A 25,361-nucleotide genomic window follows, 5' to 3' on the forward strand; every position below is an offset into this window, starting at 1 on the left:
ACAGACACCTGAGGATCTGCCACCTCCTGGCTGATCTCTTCTTCCTGTGTGGAAAAAAAAGGAATTTTTTTACAATTTCGCTAAATAAAACCACACTCATTTTCATGTTTTTCGTTTAGTATTTTCTGTTCATTATTACTTGAATACACTCTACTTCTGACCCCTGCAGTTGTCATCTCTGACACCTATTTGTCTGAACACCTTTTTTTTTGCTTTTTCCCAGCTTGGTTTTTTTTTTACAATATCTAATCATTAATCCACCAAGAATTATTTACGCCAGAAATATAGAGGAAACTACTATACCTCCTCATCAAAGGGTGGCAGATCTGCATCTCTGTCAGCCAGGCCCTCTTCCTCCGACTCTGCAGGGCTGTGGTCATCTGGGGAAGGTCCGCTGGAAGGTAGCATGGAGGAAAGGTTGGAAGAAAGACTGGACATCGTTTTCCTGCCTTCCATTTCGTCCCGCAAAAAAGCCATCTGTTTATAATACCACAGTTTGGGTTCCTTTGCTTGTCTTGCTGCTGCTCCCGATTTTTGGCTTTTATTAGCTTTGTATGCTCTCCTGTATGTGCTTCTGAGGTTGGCAAGTTTATCCTTCACCATGTTGGCAGTGCATCCTGGCACCCAAGTTTGCATATAATTTGCTAACTCTTCTAGTGCTGCCGCTCGTACCTCTTTATTGCAATATAAAGAGTGCTTTGAATTCCACAGGATGGGCGTCTCCTGATACTTTTGGAGTAAGGCCTCTATAGATTCCTTGCTTTGTAGGAGGTCCATTGTATTTTATCCAAAATTATATTTCTTTTGGAGTCTAGATTACAAAAACATAAACCACAGAAAAATAAATATTCCAAAGGATCAGCGTTGACCTTGATCTAATATGTGTCTTCAAATTTATTACCTATATCTAATTACAAACACAGTCTCTCTTGTTTAAACAATGATTGGCAGCTCGGCCGCATTGCTTGTACCAAACATTGATTTGCTAGATGCAGAGCCATTGTTCACATTGCAGTAAATAATTTTAATCTAGAAAAATAAACAATGCTTACAAATGACAGTTTTCATCTAGGCACTCTTTCATGTGTAAATCTCATGCCCCTGACAATGGATGACATAAAAGACACTTCCTAATGACCTCTGTACAACCAACACTTGAACAATACTTTGCCTGATCTGAATACACCATTCAAAAACTTGTCAATGAGGTACAGCATTGTTCACATCTCTATTTTGTGAGGTGTCCAAAAGCATTTGTAAACCAAAATAACATTGTGGTACCCCATAGACAGAATAGCTTCAAAAGGGTGCAACCAACAGCCCAAACCCCCATCCCATGTGTCTACATTTTCAAGGCCTCTGCTGATCACATTTTTAATTTCCTTACCTTCCTGTCTCTCGCTCCTCGTTTCTCACGCTCGCCTAATTACCGCGTAAGATGCGTAATCACGGCGTAAACCTTTTAAACACTCCGCGTATTTATTAAACCCCGCCCTCGTCACCTTTGCGAGGCCCCTAATCAATGAGTTTAGGAAATATGGCGTTAACTGTGTATGTTCTGGATGCGCTCGAAGATTCTCCGCGTAACCGACGTAAACACGTTGTTTGCATTCTCTACACTCCGCGTATGTATTAAACGCCGCCCTCTTCTCCGCCCATGGCGTAAGAATTCATCTTTTCCACGCCCATAATCTCTGTGGGAAAGGAAAGATGGCGATGTCACACGAGCGGGCACGATGCTCTCATGCCACAAGTGAAGGGACAGAGGCAGGGACGTCCCGATCAAGGAAAAGAAGATATAAAGCCACTAATATGCGGTTCCAGGAAATGGTGGAGTTAGTTTACATCATGCGAAAGAAGGACTATGATGGTGAATTAGGGCCATACAAGACCCCTAACCGCCGAAAGGCACATATTATGGACAAGGTGGCGAGGAGAATGCAGAGGATGTTTGGGATCACCAGGTCCAAGGAACAGCTGAGGAAACGATGGTCAGACTTAAAATTGAGGGAGCCACATCAGATGAAGAAAATACTTAAAATTCTGCGTAAAAGTAAGTAAATATATATTGGGGTTGGGGGGGGGGGGGTGATTGTCTGCAATAATGTGTTGCCATGTATATTTCACCATCTGCCTCCTTGGCCTGCTTGTAATTTTAAAGACATGTTGTCATTTATTTTTTAGGACATAAATAACTACATATTTACAAATAGTGTTCTTAGTAAACCACGTAACATCACATAGTTTCTCAGAAAGGCTCGGTTATTCCAGGAACAACACACCTGGACATGGCTCACTGGCCAAAAACTTTGTTTGTAAACATTGTGTAAAAGCTAGTTCTAGAACAAAAAAGTATGAGAATGGGAAAGGCAAACAGGATTCATTCTAAAAACAGTGGTAATAAAGCAGATGTTTTCACATCTGCAATGCAGAGCACCTGTGTCTCCCCAAATCAAAAATGGGTTTTGGTAGGGTCTCCCAGAAATACAGTTTAGGGGGGACATCCATGTGTGTCACTTTGCTAAAAAGGGGCAGGATCAGAGCTTGCCATATAGAAGTAATTGCAAAATGTAGGTTTGGTGAAAGATAAAAGTAAATAAATGAAAGCATCTTCTAAGCAATGTGTGCGATTTATGCTCTCCAATATCTGTGTGCTGATGAGTCTACATTTTTTTTGGTTTATTTCAGGGGAAAGAAGTCGCCAGCATTTGGAGGAGGCAGAGAGGGCCAGACAAGGCCAAAATCTGCCATCTCAACATGTGGAGGAGGAGGAGGATGTGGAAGGAGAAGAGGATGTGGAAGGAGAAGAGGATGTGGAAGGAGAAGAGGATGTGGAAGGAGAAGAGGATGTGGAAGGAGAGGAGGATGTGGAAGGAGAGGAGGAAGGAAGAAAGGAGGAAGGAAGAGAGGAGGAAGAAGTAATTTTGGACTTAGAAGTTATAGCAGATGAAGGGCAAGTGGCGGAAGAACAATTTGGCGAATTGAAAGAAGGTGGATTGATGGATGAAGGAGGAGTCCAAGATGATGGGGAAGTGGTGGAAGAAGGAGGAGTGATAGAAGATGATGGGGAGGTGGTGGAAGAAGGAGGAGTGATAGAAGATGTCGAAGAGGTGGAAAGGAGAAGCCCATCAGGTCAGTGTCACCCTAGCGTGATTCCAAAAAACATATGTAGATAGGCCTCATCGAAAAATAATGTTGTAAATGCCATTTTTAATTTTTTTTTTAGGGGAGGAGGATGGTGTGCCAATATTTTCACGTGCAAGTGCTGCTATAATTATTCAGCAGGTAATGGAGTGCAGCACTGAAATGCACAATATGCGTGAAAGGATGTTTCTCATGGAACAGAATGTAACAAATGTCCTTTTGGAATGCAGCACGGAAATGGACAATATGCGGCAAAGAATGATGGTCATCGAATCTAATTTTAAAAACATTATTGACATGATGGGCCGTGTCAAAGACTGAAACACCCCCCGCCCATCCCCCGCCCCCACAAACATTTTTACAGTTTGAATAATGAATACGCCAAAATTTGAAGATACACACACAGTGTGCCAACATGTGCTATCTGCCATCACAGAATATCTAATGTCTGTGCTTTGTGGGTCCAACCCCCTCCTCCATCCTCAAGTAGTTGAGAGGAAGGGTTTGCTCCCACAAAACACAGACATTGATCACCCATGATGTCAGATAGCACATGTGGCCATTTGTCTGTTGAACCAATGACATTTGGCGAGTTTGCACTGAATGTGTGTATCTTCCAATTTTGGCGTGTTCCAGTGTGAAAGCACACCATGACTGACTGCTGTTGTGAGTTTTTAGATTTTTGGAATTGGATTTTGTTACTTTTTGACCATGTTGAACATTTTGGGATACTATAAAGTTTAGACCATAAAGAATAAACAACGCCAAAAAATATAAAATATATATATATAGAATTATAAATCTCTCTAATCACTGAATTTAGTGAAGTAGAGATTTGACTCCAAAATCTCACCTAAAAATTTACTTTTAGAAAAACACACCAAAAACAAAAAAAATGGTTAAAAAATTATTGTTTTTTGTGCATAAAAAATATGCCCAAAAAAAAAATTAAGGCGGGAAACACCCCACCAAAAATAATCTATATATATATATATATATATGTAAACAATAAATCTAACTATATTTGTTTAAAAAAAAAGTGAACTTGTTAATAAATGTATAATCTGCATAATATTTTTGGTTGAATTACCTGAAAAAAAAAAAAAATTAAAAAAAAATTTTGTAGACTCCTAAGTACAAAAGCAGGGAGTAATGAAAAAACTATAAAATAATTTTTGGGGTCATGAACAAGCAAAAATTAAAATACTTGACCTCAAAATTTACAAATGGAGTTGCTTCTTATTTCTAGACTCAATACCCTGTTTGTAGATGAGTGAATACTGTGCAAAATGTGGTTAGTTACTAAAAGTGGAGAAATCAATTATGCATTACAATTGAACAAGTTAGTTAGAGAACCAGGAAGACAGAAAAAGAGAAAAAGCATTAATGACAAACAACTGTATAAAGTCCAATGGTCTAATTATTTATTATTTTTTAGAATATTCCTTTCTTTGGGGGCCGAATTAGAAAGAAATATGATCTGGCATAGCAATGGCCCCCCGACCCATGAAGTACTCAACATATTTGTCGCGTACCTCACGAGCTGATTGGGGGGCCAAGCCAGCGCGACCAGTGTCCAGCCCGGGAAGGGGATCTGAGGGTAGTCTTGCCTCAGAACCGATGTCGGGTAGGTACGTCTGGGAGTGCCTGCGTAAAAAGTTGTGCAAAATGCAGCAGGCAAATACAACGGTGTCCAATTTATATTCCGCCAGATGTATCGATGTCCTGAACAGGCGGAACCGGTTGGTGAGTATCCCAAAGGCATTCTCGACTACCCTCCGAGCCCTGCCCAACCGAAAATTAAACACACTCCTCTCTGAGGTGAGGGTCCTCTGGGGAAAAGGCCGCATGAGGTGAGGACCAAGCCCGAAAGCCTCGTCCGCTAGGAACACAAACGGAAGTCCTTCCACATTATCTTCATCTGGTGGCAATGCCAGACCACCAGCTTGGAGACGATCATAGAAATCAGTCCGTGCGAACACTCCCCCATCAGACATCCGGCCATTCTTCCCCACGTCCACATATAGAAACTCATACTGTGCCGACACCACCGCCATCAACACAATACTATGATAACCCTTGTAATTATAATAGTAGGACCCCGAGTGGGGTGGGGGCACAATGCGGACGTGTTTCCCATCTATTGCTCCACCGCAGTTTGGAAAATCCCACCGCTGGGCAAATTGGGAAGCCACAGACTGCCATTCCTGTGGTGTGGAGGGTAGCTGTGGGGACAAACAAAAATAGAGATTTAGTACTTTGTAACAAAAACATCCTACAAGCATCCTTGTGACAGTTCACATTATTAAAATTGCATTAGAAAAATGTGCATGGAGAATTTGGGAAATGAAATATATAGGGCCACTTCATTAAGAGACTCCACAGCCCTCTGATGGGGACAATAAAAGTTTGAAGGGGGGGGGGGGGGACACAAAAAACAAAAAGTCCTGTTTTAAAAAATGGCAAGGTGGGTTTGTCCCTAGGATAGCATGCTGGACAGGTTAATATTGGGTAAGGGACAAATATGCAGGTAGGCCAAGAATAAAACATGTAAAGCTGATATCAACATGCATAGGGAGAAAAGGGAACGTTAGTTAAACACACAGCATATCTGGGAAAATAAAAATAAAGTTAGTTGGCCACATTATTACAGCCAGGAAACTTACCTTAATATACTCCTCATGCAGAACTTTAATGATGGCAGCACACGTGTCCGGTATGATGACCCCAAGCGCCTGCGGAGAGATGCCTGTCGAGAACTTGAGGTCCTGCAGGCTCCTCCCAGTCGCCAGGTACCGCAACGTGGCAATAAGCCTCTGCTCGGCCGTGATGGCTTGGCGCATCACAGTGTCCTGCCTCGTGATATAGGGGGACAGAAGTTCCAGCAGACTGTTGAATACGGGGTCCGTCATGCGGAGAAAATTCCTAAAGTCATTAGGATTATTCTCCTGGAGTTCCCTAAGCAGAGGCATATGTGAGAACTGGTCACGCTGGCGCAACCAATTCTTGGTCCAGAAACGCCTCCGCCCCCTGTTTCTGGCCAAAGTACTGGACAAATGAACATATCCAGCAGCCATCCCATAAACAGCACCAACTCGCGAAAATTGACGCTGCTGCTCCATCATGGCTTCAAACCGGCCGGCTGGTCAGTCAAGAACACACTGAAACAGAAAGCACTCGCAAATCCAGCACTACCTGCGACAAACGCGTGACAAACAGATACGAGCGCACAGGATGCAACTGCTAAAGCAGAAACAACCTGCTAGCCTATAGCCGAATGACAACTACGTTACCGCAAGCACACGCACTGAACCCGTGAATACACGCTGTCAAAGCCTGGAGACCGAGAAGCGCGAATCAGCTCTAACCAAACCTTCACTAACACGAGCAAACCCGTAACTAGCAAAAGAGGAACAGAGGGCGGCGCCATTAACTTTGGTCTTCCCCTTTATAGTGACGTCGTACGTAGTTTACGTGCACGCGTTCCGGTACGACGGGAATTTGGTCCGCTGGTGTGTACACGCCAGCGGAACAAAACACAAATCAGCCTTGTACGCCGGAAACTGTCGGGCAGACAGTTTCCAGCGCACAGATCCGGTCGTGAGTACAAGGCCTAAGAGCTTCAGTAGTATCATCTTTTCCAGTAACTGTCAGCCCCTGAACCTGAAAATCACCTAAAAAATTTTAACAAAAAAGAGTGATGACAATTGTACGGGAATTCTTGTGTAGCGCTACCCCTGCAAGGACCACTAGTAGTACCGGGTCCTCTGTTCCTGCCTCGACCCCACTAAAAGCCTCAGCCCTTCTGACACTCCAGGTTATACTCGCACAAACAGGTAGCAACTGACAAGCTTTGAGACAGTAAGACCCGGATTCACATACATCGGCGCATATTTATGCCAGCGTAGCGTATCGAATATACGCTACGCCGACGCAGCGCAGAGAGGCAAGCACTGGATTCACAAAGCACTCGCTCCCACTCGCTGTCAAATCTACGCTGGGTTTCCTCGGCGTAAGCCAGCGTAGGTGGAAGTGGGCGTGAGCCATGCTAATGAGGCGTGACCCCATGCAAATGATGGGCCAAGCGCCATAGAAGTACTTAAAATGAACGGCGCATGCGCCGTTCCATGGACGCATCCCAGTGCGCATGCTCAGAATCACGTTGAAACAACTGCCTAAGATACGCCTGATCACTGCCTATGACGTGAACGTAACCTACGCCCAGCCCTATTCACGTATTACGTAAACAACGTAAAATACGACGGCTGTGTTCCCTGATCCATACCTTTGCATGACTTGCGCTCCTATATGGGGAATAACTTTACGCCGGACGTACGACTTACGCAAACCGCGTATATGATGCGCCGGGCGCAAGTACGTTTGTGAATCGCCGTATTTCCCTCATTTGCATATTTGAATCGAAAATCAATGGGGCGTCCAGCGTAAATATGCACCCACGATACGCCGGCTTAGGCAAGTTACGTCGGTCGGATGAAGCCTATTTTCAGGCGTATCTTGGTTTCAGAGTCCGGCGCACAGATACGACGGCGCATATTTGCACTTACGCGGCGTATCTCGAGATACTTCGGCGTAAGTGCTTTGTGAATCCGGGCCTAAGTATTTACATCTTAAAAATTTTACACAAAACTGGTTAGCAGAGCCAATGAGTATGTACTCGTTACCAATTCACATAGGGGGGGGCGGGATCTGGGGGTCCCCTTTGTTAAAGGGGGCTTCCAGATTCCGATTAGCCCCCTGCCGCAAGCCCCCATGCCGTTTTTTTCAATTACTTTTCTGTGTATTGCCGAGACCCAACAATTCATTATAGCCGTGATCAGTTTTACATGACTTTTTATCCTATAGAAATTATATTTTGTGCAGGGACTGTTCTAAATACAGGAAACATGCGCTACATAACAGGAATACTATAGACACCCAGCAGGTACGAAATTTTAAGGAATATTTCACTTTTATTGTTTCAGTTTAAGCATTATTAAAATTACTGCTCCTTTTTTTGCATTGATACATGTCCCCTGGGGCAGTGCCGAATCGCAAAAAGGGGCAAGGTCCTTAACCTGCATAATGGTCCGGGTCTTAAGTGGTTAAGCAAGCCGGCATTTGAACCTTTATGGAGAAGATCGGAAATCACGTGTACAGGATCTAACATACAAGGCTTGTAGGCTGGTTTGTCAGCCGCAACCATCTGGTGAGTGTAAATTTCACCCAGGCACATGGAAAAGAACCTATTGACCACTCGCCGGCCTGCTCACGTACATTTACTGCGGCAGGTCAGCTCTCCAGCGCAAACCGACGTACCTGTACGCCTGTCCGTGCAAGGAGGATAGCGGGCGCGCACGTGCCGGAGGGAGTATGCCCGCGGGTCCTGCAGACTCGATGTCCGCCAGCAACCCCGCGATCACAGTGTACACTGCCTATGTAAACAAGGCGATTCCCTACTCTGCCTAATGACATGTCAGATCTTCTGTTCCCAGCGATTGGGAACAGTGATTTCTGCCATGTCCAAGTAAGCCCATCCCCCCTACAGTTAGAACTCACCTAGGGAACACACTTAAACCCTTGATCGCCCCCTAGTGTTAACCCCTTCCCTGCCAGTGTCATTTATACAGTAATCAGCCCATTTTTATAGCTCTGATCAATGTAATAATGTCACTGGTCCCCAAAAAGTGTTTTAGGGCCACAATGTCGCAGTCCTGCTAAAAATCGCAGATTGCCGCCATTACTAGTAAAAACTATTTAAAAAAAATAAAAGTTCCTAAATCTTTCCCCTATTTTGCAGACGTGATAACTTTTGTGCAAACAAATTAATATACGCCTATTGCGATATGTAGAAGAATAAATATCCAAGTGCACTTTCAGTGCAATTTCAAGTGCACTTTACATTTGTAGTTTGCACTTCTAGTGCAAAGTGGATTTGCCTTTCGTAAATAACTCCCCAATGTGTTTATAAAAAAAAGAAGCAAAAAGGGCACCTAGGGCCAGATTCGCAAAAGAGATACGACGGCGTATCTCCTGATACACCGTTGTATCTCTAAGATACGATTGTCGTATCTATGCGGCTGATTCATAGAATCAGGTTACGCATAGATAGCCCTAAGATCCGACAGGTGTAACTGTGTTACACCGTCTGATCTTAGGCTGCAATTCTAGGCCGGTCGCTAGGTGGCGATTCCATTGCGGTCGGCGTAGAATATGCAAATGACTAGTTACGCCGATTCACGAACGTCCGCTTTGCCCGTCGATCTAAATTTACATTGTTTCCGTAGAGATGCGTCGCGTAAAACTAAGGGTGCCCTCTAGGTGGTGTAACCCATGTTAAGTATGGCTGTCGTTCCCGCGTTGAAATTTTAAATTTCACGTCGTTTGCGTAAGTCGTCCGTGAATGGAGCTGGACGCCATTTACGTTAACGTCAAAACCAATGACGTCCTTGCGACGTCATTTAGCGCAATGCACGTCGGGTAATTTTACGGACGTAGCATGCGCAGTACGTTCGGCGCGGGAACGCGCCTAATTTAAATGGTGCCCGCCCCATTTGAATTAGGCGGGCTTGCGCCGAGCGGATTTACTCTACGCCGCCGCAAGTTTACAGGTACGTGCTTTGTGAATCAGGCACTTACGCTGTAAACCTGCGGCGGTGTAACGTGAATGGGATACGCTACGCCGCCGCAGCGTAACGTAGTTCTATGTGAATCTGGCCCCTAAAGCCCAAATATAAGTAGAGAACACATGACATGATTCCTGCACACCTATGGGCCATTATTTCTCACAACCAGACTAACGTAGTAAAAGAAAACCTCCAACAATGAATAATAACTCACAGACAATAAACCACGCCAAGAAATGTGGACTTTGACTTTCTAAAAGACTTTCAGATCGTTTTATAACCCTTCCTCCCATTCCACAGCCCACTCCTCTATTTGTTATTCTCTATATATCTTATCTTTGCTTTTCACTTTTATTACCCTGTTTTTTTTTTTTTTTGCCAGGAATTGTTGCCTTTGTAATTGTTTTCTTAACATTTTGCTAAACCTTTGTGTATAAGTACTGCTGGGACTGGGAATTGGGGTAGAACCCCCCCCCCCCCCCACCCCCACCTAAAAAGTTTGTCCTGAAAACTAAACAGTGCAAATTATTATTTTTTTGTTCATCATTGACAGAAATCAACAGTGTCACAGAACTTCGACAGTTATTTTTCTGTACTTGCTGTGTGTTTAAAGAGATAAAACAGGGAGGGGTGAGCGTGTACTGTGCTGTAGAAATACCAGAATGAGTGTTATTTATTTTTTTGCCTTGACATAGACTTTAAAGGGATTGTAAAGGCAATAAAAAATAAAAATAAAAATAACAAACATGTCTATACTTTAATTTTTTAATTGCACAGAGTGGCCGTGAACCTGCCGTTTCTGACCACTCCCCTCTCTCCAGTGCCCCCCCATGGTACGCCGCTTCCCATGGGGGCACTCATACGTGCTTGTACCCGAGCTGCGTCCATTGACACAGACACCCCCCCCCCCCATGTTACGCTGCTTCCCATGGGGGCACTCGTGTGTGCTTGTACCCGAGCTGGGTCCATTGACACAGATGCCCCCCCAGCTCCTTCGTCACTGGCTTTGATTGACAGCACTGGGAGACAATGGATTTCCGATGCCCCAGCAAAGCCAGCGAGACCCAGAAGTGGGGGGAGAGAAGAGCTGCAGACGTGCACGGCGCTGGATCAAACGAGGGCGCAGGTAAGTAAAGGGGGGGCTGAGGAGGGATGCTGAGGAATGTATTAAGGTAAAGAATGTTTAGGCTTTTCAACCCCTTTAAAGAGGAAGTGAAGCCTGTTAAAAAAAAAAACTGCAAGGCAAAGGCATAATGAGCTAGTATGACTAGCTTGAAGCCCCCGAAGCCAGATCGAAGCCCCCGAAGCCATTCTCATCTCCCCCTCAGGCCGCAGACATCTCTCCCGGAGGTTACTTCCAGGTATCGTGGCTCCGGCACTGTGATTGGCATTCGCACGGGAGCCGCCAGTAACGTCACACGCTAGGGAAGACGTTTTGTTTCTTTCCAGCGCATGCGCTGTTTACATTATCGGTACACTACAAGTGAAATATCTCCAAACTGTGTCCCAGGGGCTAAATGCAGCCATGGGTTTGCCTTTTTCCAGCCCTTGGAGCACTACTCCTCTCACTGACACCAAGAATGAGGCACTATCTCTTCCTTTCACTCAGTGGCGTCACTAGGGTTGGTGTCACCTGGTGCGGTAAAACACAGTGTTACCCAGAGCTTTTTTTCTCAGAAAATAGGTGCAGGAACTCAAATACGACCCGTTCAGATTTCACAAACAGTAAAAGGGTCTTAAAGGGGCATTAAATACCAGAATTGCATTACATACAGAGTGTAGAGTTCAGGGGGGTTACAAAGCTGTCACTTGTAAACACAGAAACTAGACTTCTGTGTTTACAAGTGATTGCGGTGAGCAGGCCCCAAAGGGTCTGAGCCAGAGGTGGGGGAACTGAGTTCCCCCAAGTTCCCCCTGAAAAAAAGCCCTGGTGTTACCCCCCTCGCATAGGGCAGGTTTGAGGGGCATAGTGCAGTTTGGGGTGGTATAGGGCAGGTTGGGGTGGTATAGCGCCACGTTGGGGTGGTATAGGGCAGTTTGGGGTGGGATAGGATAGGTCGGGTGGTATAGCGCCAGGTTGGGGTGGTATAGGGCAGGTTGGGGTGGCATAGGACAGGTTGGGGTGGTATAGTGCCAGGTTGGGGTGGTATAGGGCAGGTTGGGGTTGCATAGGGCAGGTTGGGGTGGTATAGTGCCACGTTGGGGTGGTATAGGGCAGTTTGGGGTGGGATAGGATAGGTCGGGTGGTATAGCGCCAGGTTGGGGTGGTATAGGGCAGGTTGGGGTGGCATAGGACAGGTTGGGGTGGTATAGTGCCAGGTTGGGGTGGTATAGGGCAGGTTGGGGTTGCATAGGGCAGGTTGGGGTGGTATAGTGCCACGTTGGGGTGGTATAGGGCAGTTTGGGGTGGGATAGGATAGGTTGGGTGATATAGCGCCAGCTTGGGGTGGTATAGGGCAGGTTGGGGTGGTATAGTGCCACGTTGGGGTGGTATAGGGCAGTTTGGGGTGGGATAGGATAGGTCGGGTGGCATAGGACAGGTTGGGGTGGTATAGTGCCAGGTTGGGGTGATATAGGGCAGGTTGGGGTGGTATAGGGCAGGTTGGGGTGATATAGGGCAGGTTGGGGTTGCATAGGACAGGTTGGGGTGGTATAGTGCCAGGTTGGGCTGGCATAGGGAAGATTGGGGTGGTATAGTGCCAGGTTGGGGTGGTAGACTGGTCGGTAAGTTGAGCTGAGAATTTCTTTGGTTTTGTTTTGCAGATTGTAGTACTGTCTGAGAACCTCTGTTGTTCAGTATTGTAATGTAATAGTAATTAATAATAATAATAACAATATTAATAATAATAATTAGAATAATAATAATATACAGTAATAGCAGCATTGCCAAAAGAAAACTCCATTGTACGGCTCTGGGATGTATCCTCCTCGGGTACAATGACATTAAACACAGAAGAGTGACACTCACCTGATCCCAGGAGGAGAAGAAAGAAGATTACATGGGGAATTTTCAGCCCGATCCTCATTTCTCCGTCCTAATTGGACGCACTCCAAGAGAGACGTCTGATCTCTATGAAGTGTAGGAAATTGTGTGAAACTTGTTTCACTTTTACTTTTCAGATGACACAGATTGTGATCACATGATAGCAGTGTAATCTCTGTACGGTGTATAGGTACTCATAAAAAAGGCTCCGAGAAGCAGATAATAAAGGGATTCTGACTGTTATGCTTTTTTTTTTTTTTTTTACAAAAGAAACAAAAATAAAAGTAACAAGTTATAGGTTCATTTATACAACAGGGTGATATGATTTTGTTCTGCTGAACTTATCCTTTAAAGCAGTGGTCTCCAAACTGTGGCCCGGGGGCTAAAAATCGACCGTGGGTTTTCCTTTTTCTAGCCCTTGGAGCACTACTCCTCTCACTGACACCAAGAATGAGGCACTATTCCTTCCTTTCACTCAGTGGCGTCACTAGGGTTGGTGTCACCTGGTGCGGTAAAACATAGCGTCACCCCCCTCTATCCTGCCCATCGCCCTGCAGGAAGCGCTTAGTCATGGGATGCACCCCCAAACGGCCCCTGTAGATCATAGTATAGGGCAGGCTGGGCTGGTATAGGGCAGGTTAGGGTGGTATAGGGCAGGTTGGGGTTTTATAGGGCAGGTTAGGGTGGTATAGTGGCAGATTAGGGTGGGATAGGGAAGACTATTGTGGCATAGGGCAGGATGGGGTGGTATAGGGCAGGTTAGGGTGGTATAGGGCAGGTTAGGGTGGTATAGGGCAGGTTGGGGTGGTATAGGGCAGGCTGTGGTGGTATAGGGCAGGTTGGGGGCGCATAGGGCAGTGTGGGGTCGCATAAGGTTGGGGTGATATAGGGCAGGTTTGGGTGATATAGGACAGTTTGGGGTCACATGGGGCAGGTTTGAGGAGCACAGTGCAGTTTGGGGTGGCATAGGATAGGTTGGGGTGGTATAGTGCCAGGTTGGGTGGTATAGGGCAGGTTGGGGTGGCATAGGACAGGTTGGGGTGGTATAGTGCCAGGTTGGGGTGGTATAGTGCCAGGTTGGGGTGGTATAGGGCAGGTTGGGGTGGTATTGGGCAGGTTGGGGTGGTATTGGGCAGGTTGGGGTAGCATAGGGTAGGTTGGCGTGGTATTGGGTAGGTTGGTGTGGTATTGGGTAGGTTGGGGTGGTATTGGGCAGGTTGGGGTAGCATAGGTCAGGTTGGGGTGGCCTAGGGTAGGTTGGCGTGGTATTGGGTAGGTTGGCGTGGCATAGGTCGGGTTGGAGTGGCATAGGGTAGGTTGGGGTGGTGAGGAGTCTAAAACCATCTCACGGGGGAGGAGGGGAGGTATAAGCTAGTATCCCACTAAGCCATGTACTTTCCTCCTCTCCTCTCAGCACCATGGCTCCTTCCCCACCTCAGGTATCAGGTGTCAAGCATCAGGCATTAGGCAGCAGTGAGGGGATGGATCAGGAGAGATCCCAGCTGTCCAGCGTGAGCACCACTACGTGTCGAGGCTCCTCCCCATTCCTCTGGTACCTGCCCCTGGTTCTAGAAACTACTGGAAGTTTCTAGAGGTTAGTGGGTGGAAGCGAAAGGGTAATGATCTGCATATTCAGGGGAATCTGACCAATCCCCAGCCAGGGGACCGTGCAAGGTATTCGGGTCAGAACATAAACATTATGGAGCCTGGCCAGGTGGGGGTTGTTGTTGTTGGGTGGAAGATGGAGTTCTGAAGCCTGTGGGGGGATCCTGAGGCTGGGGGAGCCGAGGAAGGAGAGAAGCTAGCATGGGAGGACTTGGACAGCAGTCTTATCCAAAGCAGCAGGATTCAAGGAACAGCGTGAGTACCTCTGCACCCCCATGGCGAAGGCTGCCAAATGCAATATCCAGCATGCTTTTAAAGGGACAGTGTCAAGGCTAACCTAAACCCCTTGCTTTTTGGACACTTTCCAAGGCAGCCTGTTGGGTTGGTAATTTCAAGGAAGGAAATACAGAGCTCCTGCAAGTATGGGACTTTGCTAATTCAACTAAGGGGACCTAGAGCTCCTACAAGAGAAATTATTTCAGCTAATTCAAGAGAGACTGCTATTATTGCAGGGGGGATACAGTCCAGGATCTACGATTTTCTGTGTATATAGTGAAGGAATTTGTTGAGTTGTTCAACCAAGTCAAGTTGGGCATCCCATAACCCTGCTTTCCTTTCCAAGTTGTTTTCCTTTAATAAAAATAAAATAAAAGCCTATGGACTGGTCACTGACTCTGTGTGAAAGTTAGAAAATGTGTGTTGACTGGCTGGGCAGGAATAGGGGGACCCAAAAACTCAGCTGCCCTCTAGAGGGTAGCGCTATACTAAGATGTCTTTTCCCCAAAACTGAACATATCCATTAATAATAATCTTTCTTTTTTTATGAAAGTAAAATGTCATAAATTCTGTACTGAACAGACAATTTGAAGATGTTTGCATTTCTGTACAAAAACGTAAAATGGCTAGATTAGGATTTTTTTCTAGTTCAATTAGGCAGTTCTAGTTAAATGATCTAGTAGAAAAGTCTGTGTCAAAATGGGAATACGTGACAGAAATCCAACAAAAGTCTGTGCTCAAGTACCGTATATACTCGAGTATAAAACAACCTGAATATAAGCAGAGGCACCTAATTTTACCACAAAAAAATGGGAAAACGTATTGACTCGAGTATAAGCCTAGGGTGTCCATCCACATGCCTCACTTTGCGTCACTGTGTCCATGTTCATGCCGTGTCCATGCCTCACTGTGCCTTACTTTGCCTCACTGTGTCCATGTTCATGCCTCACTGTGTCCATGTCCATGCCTCACTGTGCCTTACTTTGCCTCACTGTGTCCATGCCTCACTGTGTCCATGCCCATGCCTCACTGTGTCCATGCCTCAATGCGTCCATGCCCATGCCTCACTGTGTCCATGCCTCAATGCGTCCATGCCCATGCCTCACTGCGTCCATGCCCATGCCTCACTGTGTCCATGCCCATGCCTCACTGTGCCCATGCCTCACTGTACCCATGCCTCACTGTGTCCATGTCCATGCCTCACTGTGTCCATGTCCATGCCTCACTGTGCCCATGCCTAGACTGACGTTTAACATGGGAGTCTATGGAAGGGGTGCCTGGCTTTGAAAAATTGGTGCTCCGTGGCCGTAGGTCCCCCAGAAAACAAACTTTGCACACTTGTAGAGGATAAATGGGGCTACATGTGTGCCAAGTTTGGGGTCCAGGGGACCTACGACTGGCCGGTACCAGGTCCCCAAAGTCACTGGAGAAAGGACCGTTTAACATGGGAGTCTATGGAAGGGGTGTCCGGGTTTGAAAAATCAGTGCTCCCCGGCCAACAAACTTTGCACACTTGTAGAGGAAGCGTGGGACTACATGTGTGTCAAAATTTGGGGTCCAGGTACCGGGTCCCCAAAGTTCGGGCGCAAAAAGGTGACTTGAGTATAAGCCGAGGGGGGCATTTTCAGCACAAAAAAAAATATGCTGAAAAACTCGGCCTATATTCGAGTAAATACGGTATATAAAATGGATCCCATCACCAGAAAATATTGATAAGATAGGTGCTTAGAGAGCATAAATCTACACAGTGATCACACCAATGTATCTGCAGGCTATGGCGCTGTGTATAGCAAAGAGAGTATGCTAGGGGAATGTAGTCAGGGCCGATCCACCCTATAGGCTCACTATTAGGGTTGAGCGAACCCGAACTGTAAAGTTCGGGTTCGGTACGGACTTTTGGTTTTTCCCGAACCCGGACCCGAATAATTGAAAAAAGTTCGGGTCCGGGATCGGAGTTCGGGAAAAAAAAATGTGCGGAGGTCCCCGCAAATTCAATAACAAGACCCTTTAGGTCTGGTATGGATATTCAGGGGAACCCCGCCGTCAATTAAAAAAAAAAATGACGTGCGGTTCCCGGTAAATATCCATAACCAGACCCGTTATCCGAGCACGTTGACCTGGCCGGCCGCAGAAAAGAGGGGGGGACAGAGTGCACCCCCCCCTCTCCTGAACCGCACCAGGCCACATGCCCTCAACATGGGGAGGATGTCCCCATGTTGATGGGGACAAGGGTCTCATCCCCACAACCCTTGCCCGGTGGTTGTGGGGGTCTGCGGGCGGGAGGTTTATCAGAATCTGGAAGACCCCTTTAACAAAGGGGACCCCCAGATCCTGACCACCCCCCCCCTGTGTGAAATGGTAGTGGGGTACACTGTACCTCTACCATTTCACGAAGGAAGTAAAAAGTATTGTAAAAAAACACACTGACACCAAAGAATAAAGTCCTTTATTAAAAAAATAAATAAAAAAAACTCCAGCGCTCCGTTCCCGGCTTCCAGCGTTGTCCTCATCCTGCGACGGTGATCTCCCGCGATGAGAAGATCCTGCGGCGTCCATGTCATCTTCGATCCATCGCTGAGAAGATCCATCCGGAGCGCAGCATCCCCGACCTCCTCATCGCCGGACACAGCCCAGCGGAATGACGCGCTGGGGCTGTGTGACATTACTTATATAGAAGAGGCAGGGGCTACGTCACTGGCGAAGCCCGGCTTCCCTCTTTTTGGGCTTCCCCAGTGACGTAGCAGAGGGTGCGGGGTCACGTGACGGTTGCCCCTGCCTCCTCTATATAAGTAATGTCACACAGCCCCAGCGTGTCATTCCGCTGGGCTGTGTCCGGCGATGAGGAGGTCGGGGATGCTGCGCTCCGGATGGATCTTCTCAGCGATGGATCGAAGATGACCCGGACGCCGCAGGATCTTCTCATCGCGGGAGATCACCGTCGCAGGATGAGGACAACGCTGGAAGCCGGGAACGAGTGGATTTTTCAGCGCTGGAGTTTTTTTCAATAAAGGACTTTATTCTACGGTGTCAGTGTGTTTTTTTTACAATACTTTTCACTTCCTTCGTGAAATGGTAGAGGTACAGTGTACCCCATTACCATTTCACACAGGGGGGGGGTCAGAATCAGCACTCTGTCCCCCCCTCTTTTCTGCGGCCGGCCAGGCCAACGTGCTCGGATAATGGGTCTGGTTATGGATATTTAGGGGGAACCGCACGTCATTTTTTTTTTAATTGACTGCGGGGTTCCCCATAATATCCATACCAGACCTAAAGGGTCTGGTTATTGAATTTGCGGGGACCTCCGCACATTTTTTTTTCTGAAAGTCCGTGTCCCCTTGACTACAATGGGGTTCGGAGTTCGGGTTCGGGTTCCCGAACCCGAACTTTTTTTTTAAAGTTCGGGTTCGGACCCGAACCCGAACATCCAGGTGTCCGCTCAACTCTACTCACTATGCAAGCCGCTTAGGGCCCCGCAAAGCTGCAGGGGGCCCCCGAAATTACTAGAGGCCCCGCCTGGTGAAAAGTAATTTTTGGCCCCGCTTCTCAACCCCCTGGCTGCATGGGAGAAGAGGTAAGAAGTCAGCACCCTGCTTACTTTAATGTAAGATGTCGGTTCCGATAGCAGAACACCCCCTCCCCCCACTTCTCAACTTTAATGTGACATGTCATTTTGCTTAGGGCCCCAGGGAGGCCAGGATCGGCACTGAATGTAGTAATAGGTGGTAGCAGATAAATAGGAACATACATGAACTACATCAAATATTGTGAATACAAAATACTGAATGAAAGCAATAAAAATAAAAATAAAAATTTATTCAGTAGAAAAAAGTCAGCTTCACAATACAATATGTGACAATTAACCAACAAAAATCCGTGAGTGAAGAAAATTTTATTAAATTGATTTAGTAGAAAAGTCTATGTCAAAATATGTGGCAATTATCCAACAAAAGTGAAAAAAATAAAGCAAATAAACTGAAATGATCTGGTAGAAAAGTCTGTGTCAAAATGGGAATATGTGACAGAAATCCAACAAAAGTCTGTGCTCAAGTATATAAAATGGATCCCATCACCAGAAAATATTGATAAGGTAGATGCTTAGAGAGCATAAATCTTCAGTGGTCACACCAGTGTATCCGCGGGCCACTGCCGTAAGGTATACAGCATAATTAGTCACAGGTGCCGCTATCTCAGTAGCAAATGAAACATGAGAAAAAAGACATAGAAACACTCATGATGTCATACAGGGGGTCCCTGACTGCGGGGACCATCTGGCGTTCTGCGCACGCGCGGCCAAGCGGAGCCTCTGTAAATGTCGGCAATGTCCGTAATTGCCGTTCTGCGCATGCGCGGTAACATCGGAAAATCTCTGAAATGTCTGTAATTGCCGGTCTGCACATGCGCATGCGACTTACGAACATTTCTGTCTTACAAACAAGAGGAAAGTCCCTAACGCGTTCGCAAGTTGGGGGCCCCCTGTACTGTTAACCACTTGCTTACTGGGCACATATACCCCCTTCCTGCCCAGGTGAAATTTTAGCTTCCGCCACTGCGTCGCTTTTAATGACAATTGCGCGGTCGTGCGACGTGGTTTCCAAAAAAAATTGGCGTCCTTTTTGCCCCCCACAAATAGAGCTTTCTTTTGGTGGTATTTGATCACCTCTGCGGTTTTTATTTTTTGCGCTTTAAACACAAAAAAAATAGAGCGACAATTTTGAAAGAAAACCACAATATTTTTTACTTTTTGCTATAATAAATATCCTCATTTACAATTTTTTAAAAAACGTTTTCTTCCTCAGTTTAGGCCGATGCGTATTCATCTACATATTTTTACTAAATATCTACAAAATCTACAAAAAAAATAAAAAAATCGCAATAAGCGTTTAATGATTGGTTTGCGCTAAAGTTATAGCGTCTTCAAAATAGGGGACAGAATTATGACATTTTTTTTATTCTTTTTTTTTTACTAGTAATGGCGATGCTGCGATTTTTATTGGGACTGCAACATTATGGCGGACACATCGGACACTTTTGACCCAATTTTCGGACCATTCACATTTATATAGCAATCAGTGCTATAAAAATGCACTGATTGCTGTATAAATGTGACTGGCAGGGAAGGGGTTAACACTAGGGGGCGAGGAAGGGGTTAAATGTGTTCCCTGAGAGTGATTCTTACTGTGGGGGAGGGGACTGACTGGGGGAGGTGACCGATCGTTGTCCCTATATACAAGGGACACACCATCGGTCTCTTCTCCCTGATAGGACATGGAGCTCTGTGTTTACACCTCATCATTACACACACAGATCCACGTCCTTCGCTGTGTAACGGGCAATCGCGGGTACCTGGCGGACAAGGCGGCCACCAGGAACGCCCATTGGCCCCCTTAGTGACTGGTGCTGTGTCAAAAATGCAGCAAACCATGAGCGCTAAAGGTCGTATGCTTTCATCAGCTGTGATTGATACCTAATGCTGCAATCCCAACTAGTATTGTCACGTGACTTCATCAGGGGTAAATCAACCCTTTATGCCTGCACCACTCTTTCTTAATCCCGCCCCCCCCCACCACTGTATCAGTCTGTTTTTTTTTGTTTGAAATGAGGATCATAAATGGGGCATTAGTACAGGGAATTGTACACAAGCCCTGTGTTTTTAGCTGAATTTTTTTTTAATGTGTGTAAGACAGGGTTCGGCAAACCGCAATTGCGACTAGAATTAGCGGCCTGGGGCGGCACAGCTGGGGAAAAAAACACCCTAACACCCTAGAGAATAAAATGGCTGTCGTTGAAATACTTTCTGTTACACCGTATTTGCGCAGCGGTCTTACAAGCGCACTTTTTGGGGAAATAAACGCTTGTTTTAGTTAAAAAATAAGACAACAGTAAAGTTAGCCCAATTTATTTTATATTATGAAAGATAATGTTACGCCAAGTAAATTGATACCCAACATGTCACGCTTCAAAATTGCGTCCGCTCGTGGAATGGCGACAAACTTTTACCCTTTAAAATCTCCATAGGCGGCGTTTAAAAAAATTCTACAGGTTGCATCTTTTGAGTTACAGAGGAGGTCTAGGGCTAGAATTATTGCTCTCGCTCTACCGAGCGCGGTGATACCTCACATGTGTGGTTTGAACACCGTTTGCTTATGCAGGCGCTGCTCACGTATGCGTTCGCTTCTGCACAAAAGCTCGGCGGGACGGGGCGCGTTTTCTGGCTCCTAACTTTTTTAGCTGGCTCCTAGATTCCAAGCAAATTTGTCAAACCCTGATGTAAGAAGCCAAGTGTCAACAAGTGGGAAATTGTCCACTTTTACAGTCTATGATATATCCAGGATTCCGCCATGGAATTCGTAGTACACTGAAGATCCCGGTCAGGTTTGCTCCGTACATGTTACAGATTCATTTAATAACGCGCTTCTTCCATCTTCTCCATAAACCGGGTTTATCACCTGAAAATGACCGTAAAAAATGTGTTACTTGTTAGTCTCTTGTATACAGAACAAATTACAAACATATCTGGTAAGCTGGATGAAGGGATTTGGTTGTAAATTCTGCAACATTTATTTTTTGTCTTGCACTAAAGGTGCCTAATATCTTCCACTTCTCAATATTATGATAGTATTCACTTATCAGAAGAATGTAATAAATGAGCAATTGTGCAAAGAAACACTGATGGTGTGATATCTTCAAACAAACGTTTCTTTAAACAACCTCCATATCCTGAGTGCTCCCACCACCACCACATGCAACGCTCGCTCACCTCCTTTGCACGACCCTGCAGGGGGTCAAACACGCCTTGCACCCTCTGCAAACACTCAAGCCCTGCACACACTGGCGAGAATCCCGTCGGAAAAAAAAACGTTGTTTTTCCTCGACGAGATTCCCGGTAAGATTTTCTTGCCAAACCCTGTGTACACATGCACATTCAAAAGAACCGCCGTGATTTTGAATGGCAAGAACATGGCGACGTCGCCGCCATCTTGCTACACCCTACATTATGCCTTGGAAGCTACCGCGCATGCGCCAAAGTCTCATCGAGCATACACAGGTTTCCACGGTGACAGGTAAGTATACACACGCTCGGGTTTCTCGGCAGGAAAACACTGCCGAGAATTCCGATGAGAAAAATAGAGAGCAGGTTCTCTTATTTTTCTTATCGAGATTCCCGGCAGTTTTCCCGACGAGAAACTATACACTTTCTCGGCAAAAAGCTCTCCCAGCTCTCCTTTCTTGTTGAGAAAACCGTGCGTGTGGACGAGGCCTCCCTCCTCGGAATCATCAATAATCATTGATGTCTCAAGGAATAAAAAGGCAATCTATGACTGGTATGCAATTGCGTTCCTTCCACTGTGCTGCTTCCACATTTGCTACCGGTTAAGTTCAGAGATACATTGAAAAAATGAGAAAAAGTGCCTCCTATAGCTGCAGTATCCAAGGGATTAGGAATAAAAACCTCTCCACCCCAGCTAGCAATAAAAACAAATTTATTTAAAATTTAAAAGCATGGATAATAAGTCAGAACAGTCTCACTCAGTTGCAACAGTAGTCCTCCACCAGGCTCCACCTCTACTAGTTTCACCACCTCCCATGTGGCTTCATCTGGAGGAATGAGCCAAGCGGCTGTGGCGGGATCAATTTATAGTGTACAATATCAAAATCACCAATTACCTTACTGTATGTGTGTACAGCTGGAGCGTTCCCAAGACGCCTGCATATTCGCAGTAAATCAGCCTATCACGCTATTATGACGCACTTCCTGGTTAAACCAGAAGTGACTGTGTCCGTAACTACTTCTGGTTACGAACTATAAAAGCACCATGATTTAAAAAAAATGGCTGAATAACGAAGTCATAATATTAAGAGGTAGAGGTAGAACCCTCAATGGAGTCAATATCACACCAAATAGCTATGCAATAACATGGAAAATCACAATAAAAAGGCTTATTATCAATAGTTACAAACCATCTGAACAGCATCTACTGCAGAAATACGATGTAAGAGAAATAAACTTAACACAAGAAAAAATAATAATAATATGAATGTTAACAGCTTGCCGTCCGCCGCACGAACGTATACGTCGACAGAAAGAAAAGCCCGGAGCCAAAGAAAAAAGAATGCCATAGGCGGAGGGCGGGCATGACGGGGGTTAAACTGGGAAGGAAAGAGAGACGGCAGGGGACTGGCCGTGATAACAGGGGAGGGGCAGGGAGGGCGATATAAAAGTGAAGAGCCCGCCCATAGCTGTAACACTGCCCCTAGTGATTTTCAGCATGTCCCGCATCCAGGAGCTGCTAGAAGAGCTCAGGGCCGAAGCCTCTTCCAGGGGGCGAGACTGGGTTCAGGAGAACCTGGGGCCTATTATGGATCCACCTGCGGTGGGTCCGCAGACACGGGGGGGAGAGTCAGCGCGAGCTAGGCGGTCCAAGCCGCCTGAGCGCTTTTCCCCTGACCTCTCCCCAAGAGCCACGCGTCCAGGGAATCCCGCTACTCGGGCCCCGTCGGGCCCCCCCCGCCAAGCGCCGCAACGCTCCCGCTGGGGGGGTTACCGGACGGAATCCCCAGCAACCGCGTAGCTCTACGGGCGGCCGCTCCAGGAGCTCTGGGTCGGCCGATTCGCCCGTTCGCCGTCTGGAACCGGAGCGCGCGGGCCCCTCTCACCATGCGGCCTGTCGCGGGGAGGGGCCTCGGCAGGATGTATCCAGGGCCGCGGACCGCGGGCCTAGCACCTCGGCGGCCGGGTCTCCTAGCCGGATGGAAGGGACGTCCAGAAGGTCGGCGTCCAGGAGTGAGGCCAGCAGGGCTGGAGGAAGCCCCCCCCGAGCGGGAAAGTCGGCGGCGAAATCGTTCGGCGGGTCCGCCGCGGGGAGGAGGGGTCAGGATGCGGCAGGACCTTGCCCCTCCAGGGATCCTTCCCCTGGAGGGTTTTCATCTGTGGAGGTCGATCCGGGTGCTGACAGGTCGGAAGGAGAACTTTCCGGATCTGAGGAGGAAGGGTTCAACGCGGCGATCGCAGCGGCGGTGGAGTCTGGACGTTCGGCTGGGGCGCCACCCCCCAGGCAACCCGGTAAGTCTTCTTTCATTTCCAATGCTACTGCTGTGGACAGAGAAGGGGGGGTCAGTGGTAGCCAGACAGTGACCAGACAGGGTTTTAGGGGGGAGGAGGTTGGATTTAAAGGTTTCTTAGAGGGGATCAAGGAGCTGGTGTCCCGTTTTGAGCAGGGGGGGGGTGAAGTTAACCCCGTGGGTGCGTGGGGGGCCCCGCAGACTGGTGTTAGTTTAGCTGCTGCAGGGATGGCGGATACTGGGGGGGTTCAGCCCGCGGCGCCCGTAGTGTCAACCCCCGCTGCGGCGGCGGCGGAAGGGGAAAAGAAGAAGGGGGAAGAGGCCGATAAGGCCCCGGTTGAAAGGCAGGACTTGGTCAGGCTAGACGACGCGGCCAAGTGCGAAATGTACATATGTTTTGAGGGGCCGTTAGGGACACACTTGAAGGCTGAGGTACGCGAAAAAATAGGGAAGGGTGAGTATGTCGAGATTTTTTCACTATTGCCCCTGGAGAAGTTTAACCTGGACAGGGTGAAACCGGACGACTACAAGAAAGGGGACGAAGAAAAACGTAGGTATCGTCTCATTCCGCGTACTTTCTAAAATTGGCTTCAGGCTTTCGGCATTCTAGCTAGTGTGATTAGCACTAAGAAGCCGGAATGCGGGGCGGCGCTTTTTGGGTACCAGGACTCTATTGGGGAGGCCTACAGGGTTTATGGGGGCACAGCTTGGCTGCGCTACGATGAACAATTTAGGCAGAGGATGGCGATGCGTCCGGATTTAAGGTGGGACCACAAGGACATAAACTTGTGGGTCCGCCTTATGACGGCTGCACGGGCGCCGAATCAGTTTTTTCGAGACGGGGCCGGCGGGTCGTCTTCCTCTGGACAGCCGGCCAGCAAAACGAAAGGGGTTTGTTGGCAATACAACGCCGGCAACTGCAAGTTTGGATCTTCATGCAGGTTCAAACACGAATGTTCGGGCTGCGGGGGATCCCACACCCAGGCGAGATGTTTTAAACAAGGCAAAGGGCGATCAGGTGAGTTTGGCAACAAGAGGGACGACGCCGGTGAAGGTGGAAAAGATGCGGCCGTTTCTAAGTAGGTATCCGGACAGACAGGCCGCCCGCTTGCTGGAGGAGGGTTTTGGGGAAGGATTTAGGATTCCATGCTCGTTGCGGGACATTCCGCCGGTTCCTCGGAACTTGAGGTCGGCTTTGCGCCATCCTGACGTGGTTTCGGAGAAACTACGGAAGGAAGTGGCGCTAGGGCGCATGGCGGGCCCGTTCGCGGAGTCTCCCTTGCCCGAGTTGGTGGTGTCGCCGTTGGGGGTAGTTCCAAAAAAGGAGCCTAACAAATTTCGGTTGATCCACCACCTCTCTTTTCCCAAAGGGGGGTCGGTGAATGATGCCATAGACCCTGACACCTGTGCAGTTAAGTATACTTCCTTTGATGCAGCGGTGGCTTGGGTGCGGCATTACGGTCAGGGGGCACTGTTGGCTAAGGCCGACGTGGAGGCTGCCTTTCGGCTGCTACCAGTGCACCCAGACAGCTTCCGCCTGTTGGGGTGCACTTGGAAAGACGAGTTCTTCATTGATCGTTGCCTGCCCATGGGATGTTCGATATCCTGCGCTTTCTTCGAGCAGTTTAGTTCATTTCTGGAATGGGTGGTCAGGGAAGTTTCAGGGGTGA

At 47.2% G+C, this 25,361-nt stretch overlaps 1 protein-coding gene across 1 annotated transcript in view; it reads right to left on the bottom strand.

Annotated features, from left to right (window-relative positions):
• Positions 1-20,830: 20,830 nt before the first annotated feature.
• The window catches only part of LOC120916956, a 72,962-nt gene continuing 68,431 nt past the window's right edge, over positions 20,831-25,361 (bottom strand). The window contains exon 7 of the mRNA XM_040327894.1: positions 20,831-21,077. Coding sequence (XP_040183828.1) covers positions 21,028-21,077 — 50 coding nt within the window. The 3' untranslated portion in view covers positions 20,831-21,027. The remainder of the gene's footprint in view (positions 21,078-25,361) is intronic.

This window comes from Rana temporaria, chromosome 11 (assembly GCF_905171775.1).
Source record: "Rana temporaria chromosome 11, aRanTem1.1, whole genome shotgun sequence".
NCBI classification, from domain to species: domain Eukaryota; kingdom Metazoa; phylum Chordata; class Amphibia; order Anura; family Ranidae; genus Rana; species Rana temporaria.